General features: G+C 52.5%; 1 protein-coding gene across 12 annotated transcripts in view; it reads right to left on the bottom strand.

Moving 5' to 3' along the window:
• Positions 1 to 14262, bottom strand: part of COL13A1 (collagen type XIII alpha 1 chain) — a 157058-nt gene that overhangs the window by 26267 nt on the left and 116529 nt on the right. For 10 of the 12 annotated variants that reach the window (XM_030797968.1, XM_030797969.1, XM_003258175.4 and 7 more), the window contains 11 exons: positions 14006 to 14038; positions 13235 to 13261; positions 10380 to 10433; positions 9521 to 9607; positions 8460 to 8513; positions 7309 to 7353; positions 6453 to 6521; positions 5219 to 5242; positions 3314 to 3376; positions 2229 to 2273; positions 1769 to 1921 (listed from right to left, as the gene is read on the bottom strand). In XM_030797968.1, the coding sequence (XP_030653828.1) occupies positions 1769 to 1921; positions 2229 to 2273; positions 3314 to 3376; positions 5219 to 5242; positions 6453 to 6521; positions 7309 to 7353; positions 8460 to 8513; positions 9521 to 9607; positions 10380 to 10433; positions 13235 to 13261; positions 14006 to 14038 (654 nt within the window). Of the gene's footprint in view, positions 1 to 1768; positions 1922 to 2228; positions 2274 to 3313; positions 3377 to 5218; positions 5243 to 6452; positions 6522 to 7308; positions 7354 to 8459; positions 8514 to 9520; positions 9608 to 10379; positions 10434 to 12610; positions 12674 to 13234; positions 13262 to 14005; positions 14039 to 14262 lie in introns of all 12 variants that reach the window. The other 2 variants (XM_030797967.1, XM_030797970.1) reach the window with 1 other exon arrangement.

Below are 14262 nucleotides of genomic sequence, written 5' to 3'. Positions count from 1 at the left end.
TTCTTAGCCATGGAGTAAGGCACATGGCAAAGGTGGTGGGACCTCACTTCTATGATTATGTTGCAGATTATAACATACATGTCATACAGATGGTGACATATAACATACGTGAAGATTATGTTACAAATATGTTACATGAACACACAAACACACAGGCACACAGCTCTGTCTTGCTAGCACTAGACACTAGAGAGACCCTACTGCTGGCTTTAGCCTTGAAGATGCCAGTTGCTATAATGTGAACTGTCTACTCTGCAGGAGCGGGGGAGGGCAGGGGCGCAGGTGGCAGGAACTGTAGGTGGCCTCTAGGAGCTGAGTTCTGTTCCAGCAAGGAACTGGATTCTGCCAATACCAGTGAGCTTGGAAGGGGATCCCTAGCTCCAGATGAGAATGCGGTTGGCTGAGACATTAATTGCAGCCTCATGAGACCATGGGCAGGGGACCCAACTAGGACGTGCCTGAATTCCTGACCCACAGAAACTATGTGCCAATAAATGTGTATTGTCTTAGGCCGCTACCTTTGCAGTGATTAGTTATGCAGTAATAGATAATAAATATGGCTTCAGAGGCCAGAGGCTCTGAGGGGTCAACTGGGGGAGGCTGACAAGGGAGCTTCCATACCATATCCAGGAATGCTCCCTCCATCCTGGGGCTGTTCCATGGTGCAGTGGACAGGTCTGGAGGCAGTGAGCTGCCTGCCTGTGCCGGCTGAGTGAGGGAGTCCTGCACTGGGTCAGACTTGGGACTGGTTGACCACTGAGGCTCTTTCCACTTCCTAGAGGAGAATTCTGAGACCAAGATTCCAGCACCATCGAACTAGGTTGGTGCTTCTAGAGGCCATCATACTGTGAGCCAAGGAAGTTGCAACTCCCGTTTACACTCAAATGAAGTAGCTGCTTGTTAAGAGGACCCCTCCTGCCTGCTCCCAGGCCGGGTAGGCAGGCTTGGGATTAGGGCAGCCTCATCACAGTGCCAGGCACCTGCTAGGCTGGTGGCCCCAGGGAGGACCCTCATCTGTGGCTGCCTGCAGACAACCTTGACACCCAGCCCTCTGGCTTCACTGTAAACCTCAGGAGCCCAGATGGATTAGGCAATCCTGCCACTCTGGGTCTGCTCTGGCCACCAGGTCCTCCTTCTCTCCCCAATTGGGCCGTCTAGACCCTACAGACTGACAACGATTTCTGTTAGTGGAGCTCAAGGTGGTCTTGCTGAGTGTGACCAATTGTGGCATGCACAGGATGTGGCTCCCTTGCTCCAAGGGTAGGTGTCTAGGATGGCACCCATTTCACAGATGGAAACCCCTGAGACCCAGAGAAGGCTCCTAAGTCAAGTTGGCAGCCTAGTGGACTGGGTGAAGGTGCCGTTTCTGTACCTGCAGCCTCTCCTGGGTACAGGGCTTCTGTACACTTTCCAAAGAGCCAGCTCTAAACCACGACTTCATCTCTTTCCCAACAATCCAGTGAGGTATCCAGGGAAGACATTATTATCACCATTTTAGAGATGAGGAGACGGAGGCTCTGCAACAGTGAGTGGCTTTCCCAAGGATACAGATAACAGAGCAGGACTCAGGTCTCCCGAGCTGGGAAACTGGGCTTCATAAAGTAAGTAACTTGAGGGGAAGCTGAGTGAATCCTCCACCCCTAAGCCCTGGCCCCAGGTTTCTAGCCCAGGCAGCAGCTGACACCATTCAAAGTGCAAAGCCCTGCAAAGTTGGCATCATGCTTGGGAGTGGTGTATGCACGGAAGGGCAGCCAGCCCTGCCACTCACCGGTGAGCCTGCTTGTCCTGTCTCCCCTTTCTCCCCCTTCTCTCCTGGGCTCCCTGGGTGCCCGTTTTCTCCCTTCATTCCTGGAGGTCCATCCTTTCCTGGGGGGCCTTGGGGACCAGGAGGGCCCATGTCTCCTGGTTTACCACGAGGTCCCTTTAGAAAATACCAACAACGCTTCTTAGACACATTAACGGAGAAAAGAGGGGAGAGGGAGAGAGAGAAGAAAAGTCCAAAGGCCTTGGCTCTTTGGTGCTTGACTGAGGCAGGCACAGAGAGCCCAGCCTGGGTCTGCCTGGCTCCTCCTGGGGCTTGCAGGGTGGGCCCCTCTCCCCGCCCCTCCCCATCTCCCCTTGCCCACTGGGCTCACACCAAGGCCAGTTCTAGAGCCTTCCTGCCCGACCTCCTGCCCCCAGGGCCAAGACTGTCTTCAGAGGTTTGACTGGAGGATGTCTGTTCATACCTTTTCCCCATGGTGTCCTGGAGGGCCTGGCAGTCCAATCTCCCCCTGTAACCAGAACAACTAAAGGTGACTCTCAGGGCAGAGACCATAGCAGCCATCAGTTACACATTGCTTAGTGCACCCGGCATCCCACTCCACACTTTCCCATAGAGTTTGCTCATTTAATTCTCACTGTGTTGCTGGGAGGTATGCACTTGCATGGCCTCTCTTCTACAGACAGGACTCCAAAGCACAGAGCTATGTGCCTGAGGCCCATAGTTAGTGAACTGGGGAGCCAGGATCCCAGTCTGGGCGCTCTGGCTCCATGTCTGTTTTAGCCACAACCTCCCACTGCTGCCTCTGAGAGCCCTAGGCGCCCTTGGCTCCCTTGCAGAAGGGTTCTTGCCTTCCTGTCTCCCCTGAATGCAGAAGCCCTGCCCTGGCTGCTCCACAGGGTGCTCCTTTCATCTTCACACAAATCAAGCCCCTTCTTTGGGTCAGGTGGGGAGTTAAGAGAGGTGGCAAAATGATGTAGGTCCTACCCAGAGAAGCAGAGGAAAGGGCAGGGAATTCTGCCTGATAGATCGGGGAGGCTTCAAGGAAGAGGTGGTCTTTGAATTGGGCTTGAAAGATGAGAAGGGCTTTGAAAGAAAGGTAAGAGGGAAAAAGACTTGCAGGGGAGAGGACCTCATGAGTGGGAGACAGAGGGGCAGACCTTCTGAGAAAAACACAGGTAGGTGGAGTGTAAAAAAAAGCAAGGGCAGGGAGTGAGGTGGGAGGATTGGGGAGGATCTCAAATGCACTGGTCCCTGAGAGGGTCCTCACTCCCGCTGTGGGTCTGGCTGGGGCAAGGGCAGGGGTGTGTCTAGACCCAGGCCCCACGGCATCAGAAGGCTCTGTGAATTACAGGAGCCCAGGCAGATGGCAAGGGTTGGATAGAAGAGCCACAGCGGCTGGGAGGTGGGTGGGCGGGTCCCTTGGTGCCTTGGAGCAGCAGGAGGGTATGGTGGTGGCGCTGGGAAGATGAGAGGGTCACAGGAGGAGGGGAAACCCTGGGGTCACTGCCCTTGCAAGGTCTTCACCCGTTTTGTCAAGACAAGATTTACCTTCTGTCCTGGAATCCCTGGAGCTCCGGGTGGGCCAATTTGCCCAGGAAGACCAGGAGGCCCCTAGGAAAGAAAGGAAAGACACATGGAAGAACTGTCCCACCGAGGAGGGTAGCCTGTGCCCTGAGGGCTATATGTGGAGGCTGGCTTGTAGAGATAAGTTGTTTACAAACCTTTCTCCAGTGATAGAAACACATTTTTTGCAAAGAAAATAACATGGGGAACCCAAAATGCAAAACATATAAGCACCAAGTGTGACTGGGTTGAAGTGGAGGTGGGGTTCAGAGAGCCATGTCCAATACCCTCTCCTTCTCCTTCTCTCTAGGGCGTCTCTGGTGGCCCTTTGGGCTCCAAGAAGCTAAGTCTGACCTTCCCCAACAATGACTTAAAAATGTCTCCAGAAAACAACCCAAATGCACACCAACAAGGGAATGCATGGTACATCCATACAATGAAATACTACTCAGCAGGGAAAAAGAACCAAGTGCTGATGACAAGGGTGCATCTCAAACACATTCTGCTGAGCAAAAGCAGCCAGGCACAGATACTGTTTAATCCCATTTACATGAAACTCTAGAAGAGACAAAAGACATATCTAATCTACACTGACAGAAGTGACGCAGAGCAGTGGTGGCCTGGGGCTGGGAGTGACTCCCAAGGTGCATGAAGAAGCTTTCTAGAGTGATTGGGTGGTTGATACTTGGGTATATATACTTTTCAAAACTCATCAAACTCTACACCTAAAATGAGTACCTTTTCTTATGTGTAAGTTACACCTCAAGGTTGATTTTAAAGGAAAAAACATGTTTCTGGGAAAGTTTTATTTCCAACAGCTATTTCACATTATTATTATTATTATTATTGTTAAGACAGAGTCTCACTCTGTCACCCAGGCTGGAGTGCGGTGGTGCAGTCTCGACTCACTGCAACCTCCGCCTCCCAGGTTCAAGTGATTCTCGTTCCTCAGCCTACTGAGTAACTGGGATTATAGGCACCTGCCACCATGCCTGGCTAATTTTTGTATTTTTAGTAGAGGCACCATGTTGGCCAGGCTGGTCTTGAACTCCTGACCTCAAGTGATCTGCCCACCTCAGTGTCCCAAAGTGCTGGGATTATAGGCATAAGCCACTGTTCCCTGCCAAATAATATATTTTAATGTCTCCAAATGAAGCTCATTGATTCCAGAACCACGTCATTGATAGCAATTTCTGGGATTGGGATGTCACAGAAGTGGTGTTTGATTGTGAGTTTGTGCCATCCCTAAGTGTGTTCTGTGGCTCATAGCCATGAAAAAATATTAGGTGAATTGAAATTTCAGTAGTCAGAGAACCTCATGATCTCTCCTCCCATCCTCTACTTTAGAAGTTAAATGTGGTGGTAGTCATTTTAACTACAAATATTTACCAAGAGTCTGTCACTGGTAGGCACCTGTACAAAACCCAGGCTTGAAATTCCCTGGTTTTCCAAGTACAGATAATGAAACTGATTTCCAGGAAAGGGGGATATGTGGGAGGTTGCTACTAGTTTTTCAGGATTTAATTAGCTAAAAGTTGGGAAAAAAGAGAAACATTAAAACCATCCTCCTCAGTACTGCTATTTCCTTGACGCAGCTTAAATAGAATCCAGCATTTGTATTGTCACCAGAGAGCACAGCTGTATTGGTGAAGAGCCTTTACACAGAGGACAGCCATGACCCAGGGCACGGGCAGCTCTCGAGGCCCACGTACCAGTCCTGAGCCGTCACCTCCAGCTCAGATCATCGTCTGCCCCAGCCCTGTTGGGTCAACCCTAATCTGCAGCCCAGTACCTGCTTTCTGGAGGGGAGAAATCAAGTCCTTGCTTCCAGGCTGCCGTCCCCAGCCCCCAGCCCAATGCCCAAGGAAAGCCAGGAGGAGCAAGACTTACCATCAAGGCCAGCGTCCGGATCTCCTAAAAAACCAACACCAGGCAATCAGTTGAAGAGCCAACTGGAAGGTTCTCACTGCACAGTCATGGAAACATGGGAGCTGGGCCCCTCAAAGGAGCATGGGTGGAGGGAGACGCTCGCAGGTGGGCTCCATGGCCCCCAGACTCACACCACCCCCACCCCACCTCTTACTGAGGTTTATAATCACTGGACAGAGAATACGTAGCATCTCCTAAGCATGATTATACTCTGAGGCTGTCCTACAGTGGACTCAGGCACACCTTAAATGGACTGCAACCTTTACTTCACTTTACTGAAGGGAAGGAAGCACCACCTCTTATTCTTTCTAGTCACCTTCTGAGGACCCTCCCTTGTTCTTTCCTCTTCTCCCACAACCCAGATTTCAAAGTTGCCACGCACCTCCCTTTCAACAGACACAGTATAGCAAAATACGGAACCACTCAAAAAATAGATCAGAGAGATGATTGTTGGCTTTAAAAGAGGATTTTACACCTTGCAAATGGAGTCACATATGGACACAGACTCCTTTGAAGAAGTGGTTCTTGAGCAGGGGCAATTTCTTCCCAGGGATAATTGGTCATGTCTGGAGACATAGTCTGGTTGTCACAGCTGAGGCTGGGGTGCTACTGGCATCTAGCAGGTAGAGACTGGGGACACTGCTGCACATCCTACAACACACAGGACTGCCTCTCCCCCGACCCGCCCGCCCCACAAAGATTCTCCAGCCCCAAATGTCAACAGTGCCAAGACTGAGAAACCCTGCTTTAAAGGATGGGGAGTGGGAGCTCATGAACTTGAAACAGGATTAAACTGACATGAAAGGAGATGCATTCCAGAAAGATTTTCTGCTGCGTGAAAGGGGGTTATGCACGCATTAAAGAAATGGGACCCCAGCACCCTGGATGGGCCGTACCTTGGGTGCCAGGATAATTCCACTATGGCACTCAGGGGCCCAGAGGCAGGATAACTGGCCAGCTGGGCCCAGACAGAAAGCCCAGCCACCTGGATGCCAGTAATGGGGCCATTTGCCAGGAGGCTACACAGCGGGAGGTCAAAGGAGAGAAAGCGAGGAAGCAGCTCTCCTGGACGCGCTGCCTGAGGGCCTAAGGGCAGGGCCCCTACTCGGCTGTGTGGAAGGGCCCCCTGATCAGGGCGTGGTGCAGAGCCCTGAGGTCCATGACGATCTTGGCCTCTGGGCTGGACCCTGCTCACCTGGAGAGCCTCATTGATGTTTCCATTGTAATCCACCATCTCTCCTTTTCCTGGTTCTCCCTTGGAGCCCTAGAAGGCAAATGAGATCTCAACCCAGGGCCTGGACTGGGAGGGCCGGGAGGGCAGCTGTGGCCTGCTCTCTATCAGCCCACACTGGCTGCACCTGGCTGCACACAGGTGGACCCAGAACAGCTAGCGGGGATTCCGAACACTCTCAGAGGATGCTGGGGGATTGCAGAACAAATCGAGAAGACTCCACGTGAGAAGTCTGGGCTAGGCCGACCTGGGAAGGTTGGGTCCACCTGTGCTGCCAGTCAGACCTCCCACCTGAGGGCCAGAATGCTCTTCCCCTCCTTCCCCATCAAGACCCCAAGGTCAAGCCTGTGAAAGGGAGATAAAAACTCGGGACCCCAGTTCACTCTGCCAAAAGAAAACAAGTTCAGCTGAAAGCTGAGTCATGCAAGAAGCTGCCTTTCCTTTTGTTCCCAAGCAGAGAGCTACAGATAAAAGGTTAAATATCCCCACAGGTAGCTGCTCCATGTTCACCTTAGCTTACATAAAGTGCCGATTTACTGAGGGTGAGACTAATACATAATCAACTATTCCGCTACTTGCTCCTTTTCCCTTGCAATGTGTGGATTACCATACCATTCCTCTTTCCCCTCCAGCCTGCTTTTCCCCTTTAAATACTGAAGCCCTCAAAATCATCTTTGGTAAAAGGCACAGACCTGTCTCTTGGGCATGTGCCCTTAACCTTGGCAAAATAAACTTCTAAATATTAATTGAGACCTGTCTCAGATGCTTTTTGATTTATCAGCCGCTTCACGCCGTGATTCCAGGCGAGAGAGGCACGTACCTTGGGGCCAGCTGGTCCCTGTTCTCCAGCTGCTCCAGGCTCCCCCTGTTGCATGACAAAATTGGAGTGAAGTGGGGATAAAGTTGGTACAGAGAGCCTGATGTCCCTAGATGGGCCACGTGATAAGGGCCAGGAGGCTCATCTTAGCTCTTAGTCCATAGAAGTGCAGGTTCCGCCCCTTCAGGAAACATCCAGGGAACACCCACCCACACTCCTGTCCCTCTGAGTCCCTCTGGGCTGCCTCCCACTTCAGACTCAGTGGCGTTCTTTCTGTTCTGTGTTCATTGTTAGTGACTCCCCTTTGTCTCTCTCGCACCTTTTCCCTAGTCCCCTAAGTCAGTTGCCTCCATCGGAGCAGGGACGTTTGCTTCTCTTTAATTCCATCCTGCTCAGGTATCCAGGGCTCAGCAGCTTTTTGCCCATTGTCTGGGTGTCAGTTGCCATCGAGAGCCCACACGGTTCTTTTGCTACCCACTCTACTTGTGAAAGACCCAGAATGCCGAGTGAAATGTGGAGGGCCAGAAGGGTCTCAGGAAGACATGGGTGTATGAGCACCCACCTCCCAGAGTGGGCGGGTGGAAGGATTTGTTCCCGTTGCAAACAGGACAGAGCCATGGAGAATAAATGAAAAAGCGGTGTAACTCATGAAAAACCAAGCGCAGTTTCAATTTTTCTGGGATAAAGACAATTGAAAAAAATCAAGATAGAAAGTAAAAATAAAGGAAACAGGAATACTTTGGTGTGACTCCTGATGACCCTGCTCACGGGATGTGGAGCCACTGCTGCCCCAGGTAACCCACTCACTTTCTCCTCCACTGCCACAGCACTTTAGCCACTGTGAACTCATGAGGGATGCAGCAGCCTTTCATAGGGAGTAGCCAGAGAGAAGCAAGAGCCCCTCATTTACCAATGGCTCAGGAAGCCCTGTGTCACTCCCTGGTTAAGTGTCCCATCCCTAGACTGCCTTTTGCATGACTGCTGTCTCAGTGCATGGCTCTCTAAAGCCCAAGCCAACCAGGAAATAGGGAAGCCAGTGGTCATGGCTGGTCAGCCTTGTGCCCTGAGGGATACCCCTAGGGCCGGCTGGGATGATTCTTGACCTCCCAAGCTGACCCTCATCTTGCAGCTCTGGGATGTGGGGGTCTCTGTACCTTGTCTCCTTGCCGCCCTGGGGGGCCAACCTGGCCATCGACACCTGCTTCTCCCTGGGGAAGAGGAGAGAGTTGGGATGAGGGCATGCTGGGCACCTGGACAGCTGCTTATGAGAGAAAAGATGGTCTTGTCACTCATGCCCGGGTGTTGCCTTGGACTTCTTTTTCCCCGATGGCTTCTGCACCTCCCACTTGTCCACCTCCCTCACTCCTACCCACCCTTGGGCCCAGCCTGGGTCTTGCTTCCTCTGGAAGCCCACTCCTGCTTTCCTTCCCTGCATTCTGTACCCTTTACTGGTGTCCCCTCTGCCCTGCCAGGCTCTCCTAGGCCCACACAGAGCCCAGCCCATGGCAGGTGGGTGTGGGTGGAATGAATGAGTGTATTGCCCCAGATCATGTAGAGTAATTCATGCTTTCCTTCTGAGCTAAGAAAGAGACTCCCTTCATTTCTCAGTGCTGCTAAAGTAAACCAAGCAACGCAGGAGGCATCTGCTTTGGGAAACCCAAATCTTACCATTGCACTTTTCAAGCAGCAAAAGGAAAGTGAGGGCAGTTTCCATTTGCAGCTGCCTCCACTGCTGACATCTACCAGATATGCTGGTACCAGGTGGGGCCCAGCTGATAGTTGACCTGCAAGCTACTCAGAGCCAAGGTGGGGGGCCTCTTGGCTGTCCTAAGGCCCTGAAGCCATTGGTCCCTCGCTCAGTTACAGCATAACCATCAAGGTCCTGCAGCCATCAATCCTTGACTCAGTTACAGCATAGCCATGGAGGTCCTGCAGCCATTGCGCCCTGACTCAGTTACATCAGAGTCATCTGAGTCACTGGGACCATCCATCTGCCCAGGGAAGATATTTCCTCTGGAAGGTCAAACTGTTGTCTGCTTGGAAGCAGGAGCTGGGTCCAAATGACCTTTTTGGAATCCATGGGGAAAACCACACATCTGGAGCAGGGGAAGGCTAGACAAGGCAGGATGTCCGGGACGTAGAGTCCCCAAGAACAGGCTGAAGACAAAGTCCCCAGGTAAGCACCTCCCCAACACCAATTCCAGGGAACACTCACCTTTGGCCCTGGGGGCCCAGGGAGCCCTGGAGGGCCAGGTTCCCCTCTGCCTCCTCCAATGGAGTTGCCAGCATCACCTTTCTCTCCCTGGGGGTGGAAGGTGGAGTTAGCATCCCTGGTGTGGAGGAAGGTCTAGGCTGAGCACTGGAGGGACACTATGGGTTGTGGGCCTCAGGATGTCTGGGGACCAGGGGCCTTCAGAACCCCGGCCTGGTCTGATCCAGCCGTGGGATTTGAAGAGAGATTGGAAGTGTTTACTGAAGAGCAGCAGGTTTACAGCTGACACAAGGGACCCTTCAAAACTGGGTCTGGCACAGTGTTTCTCAAAGTGTATTCCACAGAACACTGCTCAGTGGGTTGAGAATATTCAAAATGTGGAAAAACATTGTTACTGGTGGCCAAACTATGTTAAGAAATGCAGTGTTAAATAAGGCTTTGCAGACCCCGTCACTGCAGGGTGCTCAGGCCTCTAACAGGCTGAGAAGCACTGTGACTTTCCAAGGGGCCCATCTTATTATGCATGTCTCCCCTTATTTTGGCCTCATCTTTGGTTTTTAATTTTTAAATTAAATATCTTACAGAGCTCATGAACTTTGGATGCATTTGCAGAGCCGGTACAAAGAAATCTGACCAGGTCATCACTACCAAATTCTTCACATTTAGGCATTTTATTTTTGCCAATCAGGGCCTGCCTATGGCACCTCTCCCCCAACAAACAGAATCTGGCTGTGTTCCAGCTGCCTTTCCTGCAGTCTGGGAGGCAGACACGTCCAATGCTGGGGCCCGTGTGGATGTGCAGGGCCGGCTATGCGATGTGGGTGACGAAGGACCTGAACCCTCCATTCAGAGCAACACCTACCTTCTGTCCCAGGAGGCCAGGAAGCCCAGGGGAGCCTTCAGCCCCCTTCTCACCCTGCAGGGAGATGCAGACAGTGGGGGAGGTTAGGAACTGTTTCTGCAGCAGGTTTGGGAAGCCACCAGCCCCACAGCTTAGGGCCTTGCCTTCCCTTGCTCCTGCCTCTCTGCCCCTGCCCCCGGCTGGCTTTCCGAAGGGCTCCACTTCCTCCCGGCCCCCATCCTGGCTGGCTACTTCCATGGGCCACTTCGCATTGGTGACACCTGCATGACTGCTTTCCTTATTCCCATGTGGCCCGGGCCCTTGTCATTCATGCTGGGGAGAAGTCACACTGGCCACAGATCATAGCAAAGGCCAGAAGCATCCAGTCCATCCTGGGGGTCTGCTGGGAGAGGTGAGCAGTTCAGAACACCAGTGGTTGGGCAAGCAATTCCTTTTCACCACTCTGCTCTTCTTCAGATTCTTAATGCTTAGCAACTAAGGGCCCCCAGTCTTTTCTGGCACCCCCCTCTCTGCCTCTAGCTCTAACCAGCTCACCTTATTTGGACATAGGGTCATTGCAAATGTAATGAGTTAGGATGAGGTCCCACGGGAGTAGGGTGAGCCCCTATCCAATGTGCGGATGTCCTTTTTATAAGAGGGAGAAATTTGGGCACAGACACGCACACAGGGAAATGCCATGTGGAGATGGAGGCAGAGATTGGGGTGATGCGTCTATAAGCCAAGGAATGCCAAAGATTGCCAGCAAGCACGAGAAGCCGGGAGAGAGGCCTGGAGCAGATTCTCCCCCTTGGCCCTCAGATGGAACCCGCCCTGCTAACACCTTGCTTTTGGACTTCCAGCTTCCAGAACTGTGGAACAATGAATTTCTTCTGCTCAAGCCACCCAGCCTGTAGTACTTTGTTACCACAGCCCTAGCAAAATAATACACTTCCCTACCCAACTTCTTCCACTACAGAAGAACTCTTTTTTCCCCCAGGACATGAATCAAAGAGCCCCTTAGAGATACTGAACCCCATTCTCGTTTCACAGATTTGGCGAGGGAAGCCCCAAAAGGTTATGTGACTGGTGGCCAACCCCTTACTGAGTCAGTGGCAGAGGCGGGTTGAGCCCCTGTCTCCCTGATGCTCTGCCTTCTCTTCACAGAGCAGCTGTCTTGGTCAGCTCAGGCAGCCATAACAAAGTCTGGGTGGCTTTGACAGCAGAAATGTATTTTCTTACAGTTCTGGATGCTGGAAGTCTGAGATCAGGGTGCCAGTATGGCCAGGTTCTGGTGACAGCCCTCTTCCTGCCTTGAAGATGACGGCTTTCTTGCTGTGTTCTCACAAGGCAGAGAGGGAGAAAGGTCTCTCAAAGGTCTCTCTCTTTCTTCCCCTTCTTCTAGGGCCTCCAATCCTATTGGATTAGAGCCTCGACCTTATGGTCTCATTTAACCTTAACGACCACCCCAAGGCCCTATCTAAATACAGCCACACTGGAGGTGAGGGCTTCAACATATGGGTCTGGGATGGACATATTCAGTGCATAGCAGTGTCTAATATCAGGTGAGCGTCCAAGAGCACCCCACCAGCAGGGCTGGGGTATCAGGTCAGCACAAGAAGCTTCTCTTCCCACAGCCCTGGGGAGAGGCAGCTCTCACGTGTAATAATGTGAGCTGAGGGCTCCGGGCTTATAATTTGGTCAGATGTCTCAATGAACATTCATTCCAGCTGGAGCCACAAAAGGTGCCACACCAAGTCTTTCGGTGTCGTCTCCTTGGCACCTGCCCCGGGGTAGCAGCTGAACGGTAAAGTGGCCTGAGGCTGGCCAAGAGGGGTTGTGGAGGGCCAGGCAGAGGCCCTGGCAGTGGGAGGGAGCCCCTGCTGCCCGGTCTTGCCTGGGCTGCTCTTGCAGTTGTGCTTAGTCTGGGCATCCTTCAGAAGCAGGCCAGGTGGAGAAGGAAAGGATGTGGATCCTGACCTATGGAGAGCCTCGAGGAGCAGAGGTGGAAGGAAGCAGGTTCCTCCTTCTGCTGGGCTTTCTGCTGGGTAATCAAGGCTGCCCAGGAGAGTGGGTGTGCTCTTGAGTGTGGGTTTCTGAAGCTTGGCCAGGCCGTCCTGCCACTCCCCTTGTCTTGGGACACATGCACCAACAGCACACTGCAGGCGACACACCAGCCACGGAGGAAGGCCGGGGAGTAGGGGAATGGCGAGGCCAGGATGAGGGGGCACACACTCAAATACACGATATCCTACCCTCTGCCCCCTCTTTCCCAGCAAACCTGGGGGCCCCGGCTTCCCTTCTGCTCCTGGGTCTCCCTTTGGGGTAAGAAGAGAAAGTCACTGATAAGAAGATGGGGCAGGGAGTGAGGGGTAGGATGGGCAGTGATCATTGACCAGCATTTCCAGAATACTTGTCCCTTAAGCTCTTCCTCTTTAAAAAAGGGTGTTCTGGTCAAAAACGTTTTGAAAATGCCACATAAGATATTTCCTTTTGAGAGATCCTCAATTCACATTTAGCAGATTAAAAGTTCTGAGAAGGTCTGCAGCAAAGAAACCTGTGTAATATTTCTAACCTAGTATTTCTCAAACTTTTTTTCTTGTCACACATCTTATTGTCACACAAGAGGGAAAGAGAACCCTGTAGGTGCAGGGGACAATAGTCACTGCCTGCTGCAGCTGGCATGCCTGCAGGCCAGGACCCAGGGAGGGGGAAGCATTTGCAGTATGCTCCTGACCAGTGGGCCCTTCTCTGCTCAGCCAGGTCCCCAGCCCCAGGCCAGCCTCAGGGAGACCAAGAGCAAAACAGCAGCAGCCCCTCCCACCTCTGCCCATGACCGATGCTCTGTGCAGCCCAGAACATTCTCTCTGCATCAGTACCTTGGTTCCTGGGATCCCTGGCTCACCCTGTGTGGAAAAAGAGAAACAAATGTGAGAGATAGAAAAAGCAGAAACAAATAAGCAAGGCACCTGTTGGTAGAGGTGGGGTGGGGGGGCAGTCAGGGTGAGGTTAGTGAAACATCTGGCCAGCCCAGCTCTTCTCTGTTCAGGCATTGGGTCCCAGGCCAAAGGAGGCCTATCAGGCTACTGACCCTTAGAGGGTCCTATTCTTCCCCAGGTGAAGGGTGTGGCAGGTGGGATCATAAGTGAGGCAGCCCAGGAGGAAGGAGAGGAAGGAATGGGCATTTGGTTTGGACATGGTGCCCCCTGTAAGTGCACCTGCTGTGAAGATAGAATTTGAGCACTTGTTTTTCTAGGCTGTCCTCACATCTGCCTGCCAACCAAATGGGCAGTTAGGGTGGGGGTTCTGGAGATGAACTCCTCCTCTCTCTGAAGCTTTGGAAGCATATAGCTACTGAATTACAGAGCATAAAGGAAAGATCTGGGTTGCCTTCCTGCTGCCTTGGTGCATTGGCAGGCTAGTGAGTCGAGGTAGGAAACCATCGCTACTTACTTGCAAGGCTTAGTTATACATCTGTGGCTCAAGGTTATGCACCTGGCACAAATGTTACTTTGAGAAAAATGTTTCCAAATCCTGTCTGCCCCCTCGTTGCTCTGGCAGCAACCCCACTGAGTCTAAGATTTCCAGCTCTGCCCGCTCACTTCCCTCCCACCCTGTCCCTGATGTGTTGGTTACAACAGTCCACTGACCTTCATCCCAGCCACGGCAATTCCGGGAGCCCCCTGGCAGAGAGAGAAAAAAAAGGTCTGAAGACATTCTGCAGCGAGGGGGCAGCAGGGGGCGGGGGGCAGTGGACAGCCTCCCCGTGGTGTGATGGGAAGGAGGACTGCTCACTCCTCCCAACCCCGCAACCACCAACCCCACCTGGGAGGTGGGGGCGTCTGAGCTGACGCCACGAGAATGGACCCTGAGGACGGGGCTTTGTGTAGCTCAGTCTGCGGGGCTC

The sequence above is a fragment of the Nomascus leucogenys genome, chromosome 18, assembly GCF_006542625.1.
Source record: "Nomascus leucogenys isolate Asia chromosome 18, Asia_NLE_v1, whole genome shotgun sequence".
Classification (NCBI taxonomy): domain Eukaryota; kingdom Metazoa; phylum Chordata; class Mammalia; order Primates; family Hylobatidae; genus Nomascus; species Nomascus leucogenys.
Note: the sequence above shows the minus strand (reverse complement) of the source record. Positions and strands in the feature narration are given on the sequence as shown.